Below are 19,375 nucleotides of genomic sequence, written 5' to 3'. Positions count from 1 at the left end.
ATGTAACAAATTTTTATTTTTGTTTTGTTCCTGGGTACACAGTGTGTTTTCCTAACCTGTTATGCCTTAAATAAATAGAAAATAGCTGTTATTTCACAGAAACTTTGCTTCTGTGATCAGTACAATGATATTTTGAAAGTTGTCTGTTTTCAAGAATATTCTCAATTCGCCTTCACTACTACTGAGTAGTCTTCTAGAATATTCTTTAACTGCTAGAACTGTCCAGAATTTTCTAGAAGTTTCCAGAATTATCTAGAAATTTCAAGAAACTTAGAACTTTCTAGAACATTAAAAAAATAAAATCAAAGTTTGTGCTGAATGTAGTCATTTTCCCATAGACTTTAGGCATAAGCAGTTGAAATATAGCACTTAGAAGCCAGGAACAAAAATTGTGTCATATAGTGTAATCCATCTGTGTGTAAATAAAGTGTCTACTGGTTATTTTATGTATTTGTGAGGAGTTCTATGTATTACATTTTCCTCACTTTGATCTCTGACCTTTGTTCATGGAGTAAAAACCATAGAAATTAATAAAGACTTCAGGGGACATTTTCATTCACTGAAGCAGCCAGTAACAAGAAGATCACCCAGTACACACACAAAAAGGTGATTATGCCAGGGGTTACAGACAAGGAGGGAAAAACACAAATGAAAAAAAAAATATATATATATAAGTGCATCTGGAAAGTACGAGTGCTTCACTTTTTCCACATTTTATGTTACAGTTTTATTCCAAAATGGTTGAAATTTTTTTTTTACACAAGTTCTACACACCATACCTCATAATGATGGTGTGTGTATATATATATATATATATATAGTATATATATATATATACACACACACACACAAAACTAAGAAATCATGTCTACATAAATATTCACAGCCTTTGCCATGAAGCTCAAAACTGAGCTCAGGTGTATCCTGTTTCCACTGATCCACTGATGTGTGTTATTGATTTGATTGGTTGGTTTTGCTGTCAGTACGTCTGGTCATGTCCTCTCCAAAGATGGTGGACGAACATATTTCGGGAATAAACCCTGTGTCCCCTCCAGTAATTATTAATCTCTATGGTTGAACCTTGAATTCTAATAACCCAAACAGCGATGTAGCGCCCTCTGGGGGCCCAAGAGTCATACTCTCACGTGCACCACTAGCTCAGCCAGTAGATGCTCTTGTTTTGGCCGAACAACGACATACAGTTTCTGTATATTCTGTGTTAGTACGCGCCCGCATCCGATGTGTTTGATGAATTCCTGCGCAAAAAGTAGTTCCCAAACATAACTGAAGTTTTTAGAGTGGCCATAATAAATATTTACGAAACTTAAAGTTTTGGAGCAACTTCACCTATTATCGCTCAAGGACATTGTAAACACTGACACGATGGAGTATGATTGCGTATGAGTTCAGAAATATACGATTGGAATGGTTTTATTACCATTTACAGTTGGCGAGACTTGGGTGTTAATTTTGGGTTAAAGTCAGAACAAGAAGCCGCACTGAAAAAGATCTATGTGGGAAGAGACACATTCTGCATATGTTGCCCACGAGTAGGCATTAGAGGTGGGCAATACCGGGAATTTTGGTATTGATCCGATACCAAGTAAATACAGGCCCAGTATCGCCGATATCGATACCGATACTTTTTCAGATTTAAGCTTCATAGATCCAAAGGACCTAAAAAACCTAGGATAGAATTTCGCCAAACATTGTATGTGACAACAAAACAATTTATTATCACAATCAGCATTTTTGTTTAAAAAAATATCACTCAACATAACTTAAAACAAAATCTCCTGAGGTACAGGGCTGACAAACCACAATACAACAAAATTAACACACCACAACAAAATTGTCTGGCGCCGCTGAGCCACATGACGGCGCAACAACAAAAGACCGGGGGGGGGGGGGGGCAGCGCTCCTCTGCGTTGTGTGACACAGCACAGCGCTGCTCTTACAGACCGAGAGTAGACTTTGATGAATCTGCGTGTGCAGCAGTCAGTGCGTGCGGGAGAGAAAAAAGCTTGAGTATTGATCTTTTTACACGAGGATCATTCAATATCAATACCAGCGTTGGTATCGATATTATCGATATTAGGATCGATTCGCCCACCTCTAGTAGGCATTTGCTTTGATTTAATTTTCACCAGGAAACTCCTAATGATTTCACCACTCGTAATCATATGTGTAATTACATACACTACAGCAATGATACGTAACCAATTTTCTTGCACTGGGCATTGTGAAAGTTTAGGAGCGTATCGCTGGAGTGCGTCAGGCGAAAGTAGTCCGGCGAGATATCCCACAATGACTAGAGGTGGGCAGATAGAGCCTAATGTTGATAATATCGATACCAATGGTGGTATTGATATTGAACAATCCTCGTGTAAAAAGATCAATACTCAAGCTTTTTTTCTCTCCTGCACGTACTGACTGCTGTGCACGCACATTCATCAAAGTCTACTCTCTGTAAGAGCAGCGCTGCGTCACACAACACGGAGCAGCGCACCCTTGTATTGTGGTTTGGCAGCCCTCTACCTCAGGAGATTTTAAGTTGTGTTGAGTGATATTTTTTTTAAACAAAAATGTTGATTGTGATAAAGTGTTTTGTTGTCACGTACAATGTTTGGCGAAATTCTATCCTAGGTCTTTTGGATCCTTTGGATCTATGAAGCTTAAATATGAAAAAGTATCGGTATCAGTATCGATATCGGCGATACTGGGCCTGTATTTACTTGGTATCGGATCAATACCAAAATTCCCGGTATCGCCCACCTAGGCGAGATATCCCACAATAACGAGAGCGGGGGGGGGGGGGGGGTAGAAGAAGAAGAGTTTCTTATTTAACGTGGGTAACTAACGAAAGCCTACGACAACGAAAGTCTACGACTTTATTTCCAGAAGGGCCCACGGCACGTGTCACTCCTCCCCCCAAGCGTGGTTGCAATCGGGAAGCGAACCCGAGTCGCTGGCATCCCAGAGTCGCTGGCATCCCAGTCCAACGTGCAGGCTGTACGCCACCACCTTCGAGGAGTCAATTCGCGCCTGTAAGTATCGTTGCCATGGAGACACCCAAACAAAGTAACGCGACCCCGAACAATAACGCGGAAAACAGGACGCCTTTATGTTTTTTATTTTATTTTTTACCGGTACAACGGAACATATAAAGATTTTCCTTTAGCTGCCAGAAGTTTAATGTACACGCAAACACTGAAAAACGTCTTTTAACCATTTGAAATTGAACCTGTTCTCTAAGTCGGTGTTATTAACGGCTGACCGTTAAAGGGCTAATTATCACTAAACTTCGGTAAGACTTACGAATAATGTGATTTAAATTTTTCAGTTCAACACTTTTTACCGTTAAAAAGACGTTTTTTTTAACCGGGATCTTCACATATGTGTAAATTTTGGTAAATCATAATCAGAGTGGCCATACGTAGCCGTATAATTCCAAATTCTATTTATACGTAGCACAGCCATGGTTACGGTTAAAGGGGTTCTGGTTAACGATACGTAGCAGCTTCTGTGGTGTAGTTTAGGAATCTACCTACCAACAGCAAATATATGGTGAAGTACTAATCTCTTAACCATATATGGCTTATATTGACCAATGAGACACGAATAGAATTTCACTATACAAATACAGGTACCCAGATAACAACTGGCAATCATAATTTTGGTGCCCATTATATATGTTGAAATGCAAAAATTTAATCAACAACTGAAGAAAAAGCTTTTAAAGCTGTTTTCAGTGTGTTTAAAGCGCATTTGTGTCTGTCTGTATGTGTGATGACATTGGAGTGCTTTTGACAGTCACGGAACGAATGAGATGTCAAAGAAAGCTGAGATGCCAGCTCACAGCAAGGACCACATGGCCAGAAAGAAAGAGGAAACCCTCGAACACTTCCTCAAGGTAAATCACAGATATGTGACAAACATCAGTAAGCAGCCAGTGGCTTCATTTAGCACAAATTTGTGCTTAAACTGTGTGTACGGACATTTTGACGCAACGTGAAAGTCATCAGCTTCTACTTACATTTAGAAAAAGTGTGTAAACATACAAACAGTTAGTTATACATGCTCATGTATAAGCCCCACTAGCATGTGTGGCTCCTCGTGCGTGTGTGCGCGCACATGTGCAGAGTGCAATGGTACCAAATGTATGGAACCAAATTTGCACTCTAAATGCAATGCAACACAAATGGGATGAATTAATCCATGTCATGTGACATACAAAGCACCAATCAAATGACAAGGATCCACCAACTGAGTCCCACAGATGTAGATTTATCCACCAGGCTCTCACCTGCGAGCTCCTTTCACTGTCCACCCCCACCCCCTGGGCCTGGTACCAGAAGGAGACCCTGGTTTCGCTAATCTGGGCGCAGTGATACACACAGCACCCCGCCTCTGGTTTTCACATTTTTAATGATTTATGACATTAAATCAAAATATAAAAATTCTGCCTTTTTTAAGAAAATGTTCTGTAATCTGAAAGTGAAAACAAGTCTTTACAAAAACTAATCTGTAAATCATAAATTTATGACACACAGCACCTGCTAAATACTCACTTTGACAGCCAGTAAAGGACTATTTCCAAGAACATTCATTTTAGTTCAGCTAAATCCATGGTTAAGAGATGTAAAGACTATGACAGAATGGACAATATGTTCAGAGCAGATGAACATTTATAAAGGAGACTAGTGAGGGAAGCCATCAAGACAATGTCAGAGGGGTTTTGGGCTTCAGTGACGTTTGCTACAGCTTCATAGTGGAAAGGAACACAGAAATACTTTGATTCAAAGAGAGATGGAATCTAGGCTGTTTGGCAGGACAGACTGATGTCTGTACAGAACGCCGAGTGTAAAAGAGATGATTTACCTGATATGTTGAAAGGAGTGATTATTTTGTTTAATTTATATCATTTCATACAAATTTATCACTTTAATTTGCTTTTTTTTAAATTAAAAAACATCTCTATTCTTATTCAAACTTTCATCGTGTCACATTAGTCTTTTTTCCCTTTTCCATTTATGCAAACCCCCCCCCCCCCCACCACCACCACCAACTTTAGAACAAATCCCACAGCACAATTTGCTTTTTTTAAACAAATATTTTTTTTTGCTGTTGTGATTTGATGTCATGAAACAAAAATGTGTAAAATTACATATGTGTGACTATATTTACGGTTTAATGCTTTAAAGCTTCACCCCCCTCTCCCCCATTAAGAAACTAAACAAACTACCTTTCTTTGTGAAATCAGGACATGCTGCAGACAGAGGAAAAGAACTCTGCTCTCAACTTGCAGAAGGTGAATGAAGGCTGGCGTTCCCTTCTTTGTCAGACTGATACGGCAGAGTTGCGTAATGATGTCACCGTGCTGAAACAGATGTTTGACAGGCAGGTGGACGACCTGGACAGTGTCATTAAGGTGAAGTCCAACTGTTGCTAACGCTGCTCCATGTGAAGGACAAAAATCCATCAGATTCTAATGACACACATGACCAGAAGAAGATAACGACTGAAAAAGTAAAAAAAAAAAAATAAAATAAAAAAAAAAAAAAATAAAATAAAAAAAATCAAAAATTGGCATGTTGCTATACTTGTTTTCAAGATACGTACAGAGCTCTACCTAGTGGTCAGAAGAGTAATTTGTTTCTGTAAAAATCAAAACAAATGATCAAAACCTAATTAAAAGTTGTATTATCTGCAGAACACACATACAAAAAAAAGAATAGCAGATGAAATTTTTTTTTCATTTGTCATCTTCTGATCATGTAATCCTTTTAAAAGCTGAAATGTAAAGGATTTTTGTTTTCCTGTGGAAAGTCTTTAAAGTGGTTCTTAATGAGGTTAAACATTTTGGTTCCAGATATTTTTCTGCAGACAGTGACATATTCACTTGATTAATTGACACAAATAAATCGTTTAGTTGTGTTACAGTGTGTTATGTTTTACAGCATCTGGTTAGTGACCTGCGGGAGGTAGAGCAGCAACGTGCTCAGGCACGTCAGTGCCACCTGCAGCAGCTCGACCGTCTTCTGGTTCAGCACAACAGATACCTGACGTTTCTGCAACAGCAGTGGGAAAGCGGCATGCAGCACCTCAGCAAAAACATCAGCTCAGAGAGGTGTGTGCAGTGCCCCCAACAAGCTCAACAAAACCCCAGTTCCACTTAAACTGTTTCAGTAACTCTTGTAAGAAAGCACATGTATCACTGCTGCCAGCAGTGTCCAGAGTGAAATGCCAAAGAGGTTTACTTATCTTGGCAATTACCATCATGTCTCAGTCATGTTATGTTCACAAATTATCAAATTTTTGTCAGGAGGTTTTTGGTAAAGCCCTGGTCCCACCGAATAATGAAGGATGAATAATGAGCCACATAGCATGTTTTTTTTTGTTGTTTGTTTGTTTTTTTTGGTACGCATCCAGTTAGGCTCCTCACTGAGCGTGGCGCTAATTTTAAGAATTTCAAAATTTAGCAACAGCAGTGTGGGGCAGTTTGTGTATGAGGTACTATGAGGACAAACAAGGATTTTAGAGGCATGTTTGTGGTGAGGACAGACTATTAAAAGCCCATTATCCAAGCACCTGGTGGCTACAAGGACAGGGCAGGCTATTTAGGCTCTTGCGCACTACAATTCCACCTGTGTTGTGCGCCGGACGCTGTATATAAAATAATTATTTTGTAGCGGATTAATCATTTTCTGTCAGAGCTTGGATGTTGAAAAGGCCTAATCGCTTCTGGAATCACAGAGACTTTTTCATTTGGAGCTTTTTTCCTCTCTGTCTCGTGTGCTGACGTGAATATATTTGGAACAGTGTAAAGGGTAATTATTTGTAATGCTTTAACAGCTTTGTAAAACAGTTACATGTTCATTCCTTCTTTATAAGCAGCTGTAAAAGTATGTCTATGATAGATTTAAGATGTTATAATGGATCAGATGAGGTGCACTCTGTGCACGCTGATGCAATGACTCGCACTCAAGAGAAATTTTGCAGACAATGGACAAACACAAAGTTAAAAGTTGGATCACGGTGTCAAAATGACTGTAACCCACTGAAGAAATAAAGCCAGTGAGAAGCACAGAGGCAACTGTTCAGGAACCCATGGTTCAGTTCTAGCTGGTCTGGTTATGGATGTGTTTTGTGTTGTTTTTTTTTTTTTGAAAGTGATCGATCCACACAGTTGCGGGTGTATATAATTAAAACAGCCACCACATTGCGGTGTCTTTTTTTTTTTTTTGGTCACAGAGAGCTGGGTGAACACACAGAACTGCTGCATTTAATGACTCTGGAACACAGGTGAACAGCAGCCTGACACACAGATGCGCACACGTGACATCATCTTGAATGGATGCTGTGAATTGAAAACCCACACTTTAAAGGGCCCAAGTGTGGCAGGGCTGGAAGTTTGGACCAAAACCATGCCTAAATGTGCACCAATGTCACGTTACATGGTGCTACGTGGATCATATGTGGCTTGACAAAGATCATATGCAGTGACGTGAGACATTTGAGGCTGGACGGAGCTCAAATGACAGGTCAGGCTCACTAGAGACTGATATGTGGCACATGTGAGGTACAGAGAGGTGCATAGAGGCGCCTTAGTAGCGGATACGCGATCCCTTAATACGTGGATCATTCTTCAAATAATCGCTGACACACCCATGCGTGGCTCAATATTCATGGCTTATTATTCAGTGGGACCGAGGCTTGAGAAAGAAGGGATCAATCTTTTATCATTATGCTCTACTGAGCTGAGTATTCCTTTAACTTTAACTAGTAATGACTTCATGACTTTCTTTGCTAATAAAATTTAAACTATTAGAGAAAAAATTACTCATAATCATCCCAAATATGTATCGTTATCTTTGGTTGCTTTCAGTGATGCCGGTATTTGGTTAGACTCTTTCTCTCCGATTGTTCTGAGTTATTTTCATTAGTTACTTCCTCCAAACCATCAACATGTCTATTAGACCCCATTCCTACCAGGCTGCTCAAGGAAGCCCTACCATTAATTAATGCTTTGATCTTAAATATGATCAATCTGTCTTTATTAGTTGGCTATGTACCACAGGTTTTTAAGGTGGCAGTAATTAAACCATTACTTAAAAAGCCATCACTTGACCCAGCTATCTTAGCTAATTATAGGCCAATCTCCAACCTTCCTTTTCTCTCAAAAATTCTTGAAAGGGTAGTTGTAAAACAGCTAACTGATCATCTGCAGAGGAATGGTCTATTTGAAGAGTTTCAGTCAGGGTTTAGAATTCATCATAGTACAGAAACAGCATTAGTGAAGGTTACAAATGATCTTCTTATGGCCTCAGACAGTGGCCTCATCTCTGTGCTTGTTCTGTTAGACCTCAGTGCTGCTTTTGATACTGTTGACCATAAAATTTTATTACAGAGATTAGAGTATGCCATAGGTATTAAAGGCACTGCGCTGCGGTGGTTTGAATCATATTTATCTAATAGATTACAATTTGTTCATGTAAATGGGGAATCTTCTTCACAGACTAAGGTTAATTATGGAGTTCCACAAGGTTCTGTGCTAGGACCAATTTTATTCACTTTATACATGCTTCCCTTAGGCAGTATTATTAGACAGCATTGCTTAAATTTTCATTGTTACGCAGATGATACCCAGCTTTATCTATCCATGAAGCCAGGGGACACACACCAATTAGCTAAACTGCAGGATTGTCTTACAGACATAAAGACATGGATGACCTCTAATTTCCTGCTTTTAAACTCAGATAAAACTGAAGTTATTGTACTTGGCCCCACAAATCTTAGAAACATGGTGTCTAACCAGATCCTTACTCTGGATGGCATTATCCTGACCTCTAGTAATACTGTGAGAAATCTTGGAGTCATTTTTGATCAGGATATGTCCTTCAATGCGCATATTAAACAAATATGTAGGACTGCTTTTTTGCATTTACGCAATATCTCTAAAATTAGAAAGGTCTTGTCTCAGAATGATGCTGAAAAACTAATTCATGCATTTATTTCCTCTAGGCTGGACTATTGTAATTCATTATTATCAGGTTGTCCTAAAAGTTCCCTGAAAAGCCTTCAGTTAATTCAAAATGCTGCAGCTAGAGTACTGACGGGGACTAGAAGGAGAGAGCATATCTCACCCATATTGGCCTCTCTTCATTGGCTTCCTGTTAATTCTAGAATAGAATTTAAAATTCTTCTTCTTACTTATAAGGTTTTGAATAATCAGGTCCCATTTTATCTTAGGGACCTCATAGTACCATATCACCCCAATAGAGCGCTTCGCTCTCAGACTGCAGGCTTACTTGTAGTTCCTAGAGTTTGTAAGAGTAGAATGGGAGGCAGAACCTTCAGCTTTCAGGCTCCTCTCCTGTGGAACCAGCTCCCAATTCAGATCAGGGAGACAGACACCCTCTCTACTTTTAAGATTAGGCTTAAAACTTTCCTTTTTGCTAAAGCTTATAGTTAGGGCTGGATCAGGTGACCCTGAACCATCCCTTAGTTATGCTGCTATAGACTTAGACTGCTGGGGGGTTCCCATGATGCACTGAGTGTTTGTTTCTCTTTTTGCTCTGTATGCACCACTCTGCATTTAATCATTAGTGATTGATCTCTGCTCCCCTCCACAGCATGTCTTTTTCCTGGTTCTCTCCCTCAGCCCCAACCAGTCCCAGCAGAAGACTGCCCCTCCCGGAGCCTGGTTCTGCTGGAGGTTTCTTCCTGTTAAAAGGGAGTTTTTCCTTCCCACTGTCGCCAAGTGCTTGCTCACAGGGGGTCGTTTTGACCGTTGGGGTTTTTACGTAATTATTGTATGGCCTTGCCTTACAATATAAAGCGCCTTGGGGCAACTGTTTGTTGTGATTTGGCGCTATATAAGTAAAATTGATTGATTGATGCTGAAATTTCACATTCCTCCAGCAAACGTTTTGTGTAACTTTGGTAGAAGCCTAAGTTTCTTTTGATCTGCAGCAGTCAATCACTGAGTGAAGGACAGAATTAAAAAGTCTTTCTCACCAAGACGTCGCTGCCTGCACTCGGAGCATCGACTGAAACAGAAGACTGGAGCAGCAGCAGCTTCTGGACTGACACTCGTACTTTTAGCAGCTCAGCTGCAACTTGGAAAAGTTCAGTCATTTGTCACGTTGTTGCTGATGAGATGATGAGATTTATTGCCATTGTCATTACACGAGTGCAACAGCAGCGAAATTACGTTTACAGTCCAATTACCTCAGACAAAATACAGCAATTAATCCACAATTATTACTAGTTTATTGTAATAATGGCACACATCAGAATTAAAGACAACACATATACATTTGACATTGTTTATGTGCACTAAACTTGATGCAGTCCGTCATCCAAATTGAGGCAAAGTGGGTGAAGGCAGCAGCAGGAGGGGCCCACGCCGCCCAGCTTGGGGAGTGAAGGCTGCAGGGAGTAATAAGGATGGAGGGAGGGAGACATGCATCGTGTGCAGATGAGTTAAGTTTCTGTCAGTTTCTGTCCGTGTGTGTGTGTGTAAAGTCTGATGTTGCTAGGCAACAGCAGGCTGGGGGGGGGGGGGGTAGATAGATGAGACGGGGGAGTCGCATTCCTTCTCCAAAGGTGTAGATCCTTCTAGGGGAAGAGCAGGGCATTTAACCTTCAGGAGCCGATAAGGCTGCCATGTTGATGTTAGGCGGAGAGATAGAGAATTCCATTTACTGCACCTCTGATCGTCTAGAGTCCAAATTTATGAAGAATATTCTCCAGTCCTCAGCAGCACATTCCTTTGCAATGCAGCGATATGCTCCAGATGGTATCCATTTTGTGTTTGAGTTCAAAAGTTCACGCAGTCTGAGATGACATGGCATTGCCCAACTCAATCATGACGGACAGATGAGGGGGCGAGATTCTGGTAGCAGCCGTCTTGCTAATATTCCTGTAGATCAGGGCAGCACACAAATCAATCAGCGCCAAACCTCCCACCATAAAAGCGAATAGAAATAAATCCTCAGCGTCTTCCACAGAGAATGGAGCCATGCATGCCACCGTCATTTCTCTCAGGTGTTGAGAGCATAGCCCACTGGGTAGGTTCCATCAGGGCACGCAGGGTCACCCAGCCCTGATTTCCTTGTAGAAAAAAAATGGTGACAACAGCCTTGAGAGACCAGCTGATCAATTCCATGGTTAATCCAAATCTTAATTTGAAGAATTCACAGTCTGGTGAAGCTGGGACTTTGAAGGTTGGAGCAGAGATAGAGAACAGAAAAAGGAGGAGAGGAGACAGGAGGAATGCGACCGTCCTTGCGGGAGTCCCAAGCTGAAGCTGATAATGTGGTAAATCGTAGCAACGTAGAGCAACTTGCAGCAAGTACCTAACACCTCGGGGAGACTCTGATGCCACAGCGTTCAGTGCGAGAAGAGTGAAAATACAAGTATCTGTGCCGTTTGTGCTCCTGATACTTGACCTTTTCTACTGCTGCTTTTTCAGGCAGGAAACCATTGCAGTGATTCAGGAGCAGCAGACTGATCTGCAGGACCAAATGTTCTTGCTGGAGCACCAGCTTCACACAAAACAGACAGAGGACAAACGACTTTACAATCAAGAGGAAGAACTCTTGAACAAATTTCATTTTAACTTGGTAAGTTTCATGGAAGCAGCACTAAAGCCTGGTTTGCTTCAGCTCGTTTTATCTGTGACAACATCCTGTCTGGACAGATGAGTGGTCAGACGATACAGCATGGGTCCAAAAAGGACAAGTTACTTCAGGACCAAGAGGCTCAGAGTTCCAGTGAGGAAATGAATGTCCAGACGCTGGCTGAGGAAGACAAAGTCCTCCTTCAGGAGATGGAAGCAAAAAACAAAGCAGGTGGCAGAAACTACAGGTCAGTCAGAGGCAGAGCACACAACACCTGTCAGGAAGTGCTGTTTCCTGCACAGAACCATAAACTGTATAGTAAATATCCTGGACAAAGCCTGCACAACCTCACCTGTAGGTTTGCTGTTGATACCTTGAACAGCTGAAATGAAGCCCTTATCTGGGTGTTGCCATGTTGACAGCACTGATTCTGGCTACGTTACAATGAACCCATAAATGCATAAAAGGGCGGAGCGTGGGTGAGTCAGTGTGTGAGGAAAGAAATCTGAACATGCACCTCTCTTTGAGTCTGAACCAGCTAAGCTAACAGGGTAACCTGGGTTCAGTTGTTTATTAAATCAAATTTTGGGGGACTGTGTGGTGGTTCTTCTAATGATTTACTTTGGTGTGGATATTAAGGCTTCACCCACACGGTTTCAAGAAGTATCTGCGTCCACACAAAGCTACTGAAAACTGCTAAAAAACACTGTAGTACATATGCCAGACCTGTATGTGCTGCTGTAACCCCCCCCCACCAAAACAAGACTGCATAGAGCCTGTGCATAACCAGTGTAAGCATAGTCATTATAAAAAGTAGATGCTACATTGACCACTGCTGCTTATTGGCCGTGGGGCCACCATCTTAGACTGGTCATCCAACCTGCTTCACTCAGTGCTGTTTGGCAGGCGCAATGAAGTATTGGCGCATTTAATCCATTGTAACTCTATGCATACTAAACCAATTTTCACGCGTTGTTTTCCTGCAGCCGCCATACATATAGCTGATACAGGACAAATGGTTCGGCGCATGTTAATATTCATAGTGGGAATATTCTGATATAGCCTAGACTGTAGACGGGTATTCTGCAAACACTGTAACACACACACACACGTATATATATATATATATATGTGTGTGTGTCTGTGTATACACAGACACACTAATATATGATAGAGAAGCAGATAGTGGCAGTAATCTTAGTATTTTCAAGAGACAATATATGATTAGACTATAAATCTTTACATATATAAACAAAATACTAATGAATACATATTTCTATATAAAACAATAGAAGTTATACATAAGAGAAAATGAATATATATAAATCATATAGAGCATCAATATAATTCATACATATATAAATAAAAAAAGTTATATATCAGAAAATGATTAATCACAGAGTATCAATATGCTTCATATCAGATCAGAGAAAGTTAGTTCCAGTATCCTTAATGTTGTTGCTAACTTGATAACTGTTCTGCACTAAATTATGGCCCAGTCACACGGCACTTAACGAAGTGTGACGAAGCCCTGACGAAACAAGAAATCTGGACGTTTGTTGACCGTCGTTGGCATCGTTTAACCTTTGCGCAGCTTCGTTCGTGCAGCTGGCGCTTCGTCAGGATTTTTAAACTGTTGAAAAATTTGAAGAAAGAACCTGGTCACGCACGTTTTTTCCTCTAGAACCTCTAAAAGTTTCAAAGTTGATCCAGCAAATATTCAGTATCAGCATTCCGGGTTCCACTGTGTCCTTCCTGGACCATCAGTTCTCACCCTGGAGCAGGGACGGACAGAGGCACAGAAACTTGGCAGGTTCCCTTTAACGCAATTTCTTTGTGCTGACCGTCACATCTTGATTTTTGTTTCAGGCCGCTGTGAATGAACTACAATCAAAGCTTCACTCCTGCCAGAACCAGTACGAACTTGACTCACAGAATCTGAAAGCCGCCCGAGATGAAGAGACGCAAAAGAACCAGGAGCTCCGAGCCCAGATCAAGCGGTGTCAGACCAAAGCCAGGAAGCAGCTTGCAGAGCTCAGCATCCAAGGAAACAGCACCACCAACAAACTAAAAGCAGTCATTGCCAAGGTAAAACCACAGAACCACCAACACACACCTGCCTCAGATTTATTCTGATCTTCTGTTTATGATCCAGGGTGAGAAGATTTTACGTCTCGATGAAATATGCCGTAAACTAGAACGTGACCAGGAATTGTTCTTCTCAGCCTCAATGTTCTGTGCACCACCAAAACATGAGAAAAAACTCCAATCACAGCCACCAATGGAGGAACTACTGCAGGTTAGTTACCTCAGATAACCTCCCCTGTGCATACAAGAACCAGAAACCGTCCAAGAAGTAATACTGGTCTGGACCCGAGGAGGAGGTTTGACATGAAGAACAGGCAGCTGAACATCTGCAGACTTTTTTTTTTTTTTGTCGTTTCTTTAGGAGTTGGGGCCTGGCCTGGAGTTGACTTGGCTGAGGCAGCGTCTGTCTGCAGCTCTGCTGCAGCAGCAGGCTGTGAAGATGCACAAGGAGCACCTGAAGAGAGAAAACCTGCAGCTCCAGGACCTCCTCAGACAGCGTCTGGGCGCCATGGCTGTCAGCACCGAGGCTCTCCACGCAGGCCAGCCCTCACGTAGTGTGCAAGCTGCCAGCGCAGAGCTGCTAACCTGTGTATCAGTAAATGTTCCTTCACCTGGCAATCTGTAACATTATACTAGCAACATCTTCACTCTGTCATATGAACAGAACACAGAATATAAAGTTTAATCAGCATTTAAAGCACAAAATCAACAGTTATTTAAGTGGCGCCCCCTAATGTTAATCTTCAGTCCAATCATTTGTGTGGAAACACTGAATATAATAAAACCTCGTGTTGAAGGCGAGACAGAAACTGCACTGTGTGTACATGTACATCATTTAATAGTCGTTAGACATTTTATATACACGTCTGAACAATGTGGTACAATCATTAAAATCTGCAGTTTCATAGTTTAAATCAGGGGAAAAAAAAAAAAAAAAAAAATTGAAAACTTATCAAAACCCTTTTTGGAAGACCGGAAAAAATATTTTTGTATTTCTGAGGCTGAAAATCAGTCTGACAACATGAAACAAATGTTTGTGACCAATCAGGAGGCGCTCGCTTTTAACCCCTTAAATTAAAATGAATAAATAAAAACTAGATTTAAATTAAAAAACAACCACCCTCATCTTCATCTGACAGAGCAGGTGGGCACTCTGAGCCTATCAGCTAGCAGCTTTCTTAGCACGCCCCTCCCAGGAGGCCCCTGATTGGACCATCTTCTTAACCATCATGATATAAATTTATTCTCATTTGAGGAAATGAAAGAAAGTGAAATGTAAAACCAAATGACAAGGGGGGGGGGGGGGGGACTACGACACTGTGATTGGTCAAGCACAGAGAAGTGATTAAAAAAACCTCCACAGGTGAGTCCTGATCCAAGCTCCACCTCCTAACAAGATGATGACAGGATGAATCCATAAAACAAAAATCAGACAAACCTTGAAGTCTCAGCTGCTTTTTGCAATGAGGACATGAACCCTCATCAGCTCTTTCAGCTTCTACTCTTCAAAGGACTCGGGTGAGAGGGGGCGGGGCTGAAACCACTCAGATTTACGTGTATAAAATGCATTATAAAAACTAGATTTATTTTCATAAGTCCAAAATGTCCATATGTGACCAACTCTGACCAAGCATTTTTTTCCAGCCCAGTGGGTGTGGCTAAATCAGAGTTCTGATTGGCCCACCTGGGGCTGGAGCAGGGTAACTTTACTGAATCCGCCGTTCATCCATTCAGCTCACAGATCACTTTACACAGACAAAACTGGTAACAGACTAGTGCAGGTTGGGGGAAGAGCTAGTGTCTATTTAAAGAGGTTTTTAACTTAAATTTAAAAGAACAAAAGATCAAATCTGAGATCTTGTTTTCCTGCTTCATCAGATTTATAGGAAAAATCTCATCTTAAATAAACCACTTTTTTTCCCCATGTACAACTGGTCAGAATTTTCTGAGGATGCACTTCTGGCAGCACTGACATGCGTGTTGTGCGTAGGCGATGGTTATGTCAGCTGCGTTCCCAAACAGATGATTTTATTGCAGTTTAGTCGGGAAAAAGCTGGTGTATTATTTTAAATCAAACATTTTCTGTGTGTTATATCTGAGTTTAAAAAGCCTTAATAAATGGATTTTATGGTTTTAAGGAATGAAAATAAAGAGCAAAATTTGCTCTTTATTAACTGAAGTTACAATTGGGCAGCATAGTCTCATTTGAGGGTGGGCAATAAAGGGGATAAATGAAAGAGCATATGATGTAATAATTGTACTTCTGGGGACAGCCCCATTATCATTGTATACATTAAATCTCACAAAAACCTACTGATACAACCTCTCCCATTTGCCTCATCTTCCCTTCTCCACTGACAACCAAAAACACTTCACTTTTCGCGAATGCTTCACTGATTGCAGCCGAAAACAAAACAGTACATCTTTCTGTGTGAAGTGATGCTGTGTTTGCAATGCACAGTGGCAGGCTGTCCCCAGAAGTGGTCAAATCCCGCAATATCATGCAGGAGTTCAAATGACACTGCGCTGCCAGATCAGATCTTAGACCTTCACACAACGAACCAGAGGAGTTTTAACCATATGTCTGTATATATATATATATATATATATATATATATATATATATATATATATATATATATTATTGACTAAAGGCTGGATCTAAATTCTATTTAATCCAAACCAGACTGAGCTCAGATCCCGGGCCGTGTGCCAGTAAACTGACGACACTGATCATGTGATGCATTTACATCACAGGAAGAAAATGGTTTTTGAGACAGTTAATGCAAATGAAAGCAAAAGGAAAGGGGGGAAAAAAAGTGATTCCAGATCAGCTTCACTATTTTTTGTAAACTGAATGGCCTCATAAGAAAAACACTTTCCAAAAACAAAAATTCCTGTGATTATTTTATGACAACTGTTTGACTGACTGTCCTAATCTAACGTGGTTCAATAGACTTCCTGAACATTTACTGCCCCTTAATGGCTGGATGAAAACTGATATTTAGCAGCTCTTACAGGATGTTCATCTTATTATATTTGTTTACTGGATGTGCTTCAGTTCGAACATACAAACTAATAAAAACAATTAGTGTTACTAAGATTTTTAATTGACCAAAAGTCTGGAGAGAAAAAAAAAAATCAGAACTGGATTTGCTCAGATATTAAAGACACAGTAAGATTTTTTTTTTTTTTTTTTTTTTACTTACTGATGCTAAAACTCGCAAATGTTTAGATTTGGGACCAACTGCTGTAATCTGTGGTTGTGATGTCAGAAGCCGTGTTTGGTCAGAGAAGAATCATCCACGCACGGCGTTTAGAGGATTTTTCCTTTAAACGACTCCTCAGAGGTGAAACTAGTGTTAAAGCTCCCTGTAGTGTTCAGGAGGAGAGAAGGTGTCACATGACCAGTGAGGGAGGAGCCAGCGCCTGCACGTGATCTACCTGCAACAGTTTGAAGGTTTCTGTATTTCTTCCAGTCTCTTCAGTCAGTCGGAGGTCAAGGTACCACTCGTCCTCACAGAGCCTGTCTGTCCTTTCTCAAACAAACCCGGATCCTCCGAGTGCGGATGCGCTGCCTTCGTCATTTTCTACTTCACTACACATAGACCCTGGCGAGGGCGTCAGCACCAGCAGAGGCGATGTATGCCCTTGACGGGTGGAACGCCACGTCATAAATGGCTTCCTCACTCTTCTTGCGGTGAGCTGTGATCTCCTGGACGCACGTCTTACTGTCGAGATTCCACAGTCGCACGGAGCAGTCGTGACCTGAAGGCGAGGTTGTATTCAAAGGTGACAGTGGGGAGAACAAATGAGGACGCGAGAGGGGGAGAGAGACAGACAGTGAGAGAGAGACCAAAAGAGAGGGTTGGCACAATGATAAAGACAAATTAAATCTAAAATCCCACAAAGGTAGCAACTGCAGGTGGATAACAAGCACTTACTGCCGGACATCAGGTAGATCCCATTAGGATCCACCGCCAGACTGGTGATGGCGTCCAGGTGCGCAACCATGGCATGAATGACTTTACCTGCAAACACAAACATGCAGGATGCCATGCTGTCAACAGATAATGAGCGCAGATCCTGGATCAGTTTTTATAGTTGACATTAGACTGTGTTATGGAACAAAACACAGAACCACTGGTTCAGGTCGACGCCAACGGTAAACTGACCTGACTTATTATCGAAGAATTTGATGTGCCGGTCTTCATGAGCAGTGATGGTGACGGGCAGCGTGGGATGACTGACTACCTTATTGATATGATTAGAACCCGGGATGGCTGAGAGGGCACCAATGACCCGGAAGATTCAGAAATAAGGAGGAGAACAAAGATACCATGAAAGTCAGCAAATGACACAAAAATAAAGTCAAAGGAAATTATTGCCTTCATACTGACCTCCATCCCCCTGCCCCTTCAGCACCAGTGCATTCTGGGAGGTCTCCAGGTCATACACTGCCACAAACCCACTGTTAAAGGACACCATCATGTGGGCAGAGTCACAACTGTTGAAGTCCACCGATGTAGGAACGCCATGCTCTGCGTGTGTACACACCCACACACACAGTGATTATTAGGGATGGGTATCAAGAACCGGTTCCTTTCGGGTATCGTTAAGAAATGATTCGATCCACCGACATCAATAAGCTTTGTGCTTAATGATTCTGTTATCGGTCCTTCAGAGTGGCCGTTGTTTTGGCGGGTGTTTGTCAGGAAAATGATCATTTCTCTACATTGATTACAGACCCTGCAGCGGGTCCTTAATCAACTTTTCTGCAGCGCGGCTTTGCTTTGAACCTTGAACCAATCGAAGCGTGGTTCGCAGATTGAAGCAATGCTTCGGTCGATTGCTTCGTTTCTTTCTTTCTTTCGCTTAATTTTCCCCCGCTAAAACCCTAAAGAGCATACGTCTGTGAGTATTATTTACCTTTTCTATGTTAAACCGACCTGTTATGGTCTTCTGAAACAGCTGATAGATGTATTTTATGACTTAAAAACGGGAGCGATGCTAACGCGTTAGCATGTCTATGGCATTTTCATTGTTAAAAGTTAGCATTTAGCAATTGCAGCCGTCATCACGTTCGGGTGCATTTGTTTTCAAATTGTAATATTCCTTAAATTTATTTTTGCTTATATATTAATTATCTAATGATTATTATATACAATTTTAGAGAAAGAGCCAAAAAGAACCTAAATAGAAACAACAGAAAATATATAATAGCAACTAACATAAATAAATAAATACATACAGAAATAAATGTTTCCTGTGAACACCTAGTGACTCTTACACCTCCATTTCATCCCTGTCTTATTTAAGTTTAATGACAGTTTGTTTCGGTCAAACCATATTTTCAATGTATTAATTTCTTCAGTGATTTTCTCCAGAACTATCTGCCAAACTAGAAAACTGCTGCATCCTAGTAAGAACAGAATACTACTGGAATGAATCCGAATAAGGAAAGTTGTATTTTTTTTCTCACCTAAATGAATGCTGCACTCACTCCAGTTTATTGTCTGGAATAGTCCCAGATTGCATTTCAGAGCTTCTAGAATCCAAACATTTTCGTGCAGGTGGTGTTAGGGGGTAATTTTGGGTTTCAGCTTTTTTTGTTTTTCACCACTTTCATCCCTGAATGAGTCGTGATTCACTTTTGTGCG

The 19,375-nt window shown here is 41.0% G+C and overlaps 2 protein-coding genes across 2 annotated transcripts in view; one reads left to right on the top strand and one right to left on the bottom strand.

Moving 5' to 3' along the window:
* Positions 1-2,951: 2,951 nt before the first annotated feature.
* On the top strand, positions 2,952-15,547 carry ccdc65 (coiled-coil domain containing 65). The gene is made up of 9 exons (XM_034195121.1): positions 2,952-3,047; positions 3,814-3,913; positions 5,264-5,431; positions 5,961-6,130; positions 11,480-11,630; positions 11,708-11,878; positions 13,497-13,715; positions 13,783-13,926; positions 14,077-15,547. The coding sequence occupies exons 2-9, from the start codon at positions 3,830-3,832 to the stop codon at positions 14,338-14,340; spliced, it is 1,371 nt and encodes a 456-aa protein (XP_034051012.1). The 5' UTR covers positions 2,952-3,047; positions 3,814-3,829; the 3' UTR covers positions 14,341-15,547.
* Positions 15,548-17,191: 1,644 nt separating this feature from the next.
* Positions 17,192-19,375, bottom strand: part of strn3 (striatin, calmodulin binding protein 3) — a 35,469-nt gene continuing 33,285 nt past the window's right edge. The window contains 4 exon segments of the mRNA XM_034159795.1: positions 17,192-17,483; positions 17,660-17,746; positions 17,891-17,998; positions 18,116-18,256. Coding sequence (XP_034015686.1) covers positions 17,314-17,483; positions 17,660-17,746; positions 17,891-17,998; positions 18,116-18,256 — 506 coding nt within the window. The 3' untranslated portion in view covers positions 17,192-17,313.

The sequence above is a fragment of the Thalassophryne amazonica genome, chromosome 19 (assembly GCF_902500255.1).
Source record: "Thalassophryne amazonica chromosome 19, fThaAma1.1, whole genome shotgun sequence".
In the NCBI taxonomy this organism is placed as follows: domain Eukaryota; kingdom Metazoa; phylum Chordata; class Actinopteri; order Batrachoidiformes; family Batrachoididae; genus Thalassophryne; species Thalassophryne amazonica.
This window is presented reverse-complemented; position numbering and strand designations above follow the sequence as displayed.

What these genes read in the sequence shown, in the direction of transcription:
- ccdc65 (XM_034195121.1), top strand. Translation starts at nt 3,830, where the DNA reads ATGTCAAAGAAAGCTGAGATGCCAGCTCACAGCAAGGACCACATGGCC. An exon ending in AAAAACATCAGCTCAGAGAG is followed by an intron (nt 6,131 to 11,479) that starts GTGTGTGCAGTG and finishes CTGCTTTTTCAG; the next exon opens with GCAGGAAACCATTGCAGTGA. An exon ending in ACAAATTTCATTTTAACTTG is followed by an intron (nt 11,631 to 11,707) that starts GTAAGTTTCATG and finishes CTGTCTGGACAG; the next exon opens with ATGAGTGGTCAGACGATACA.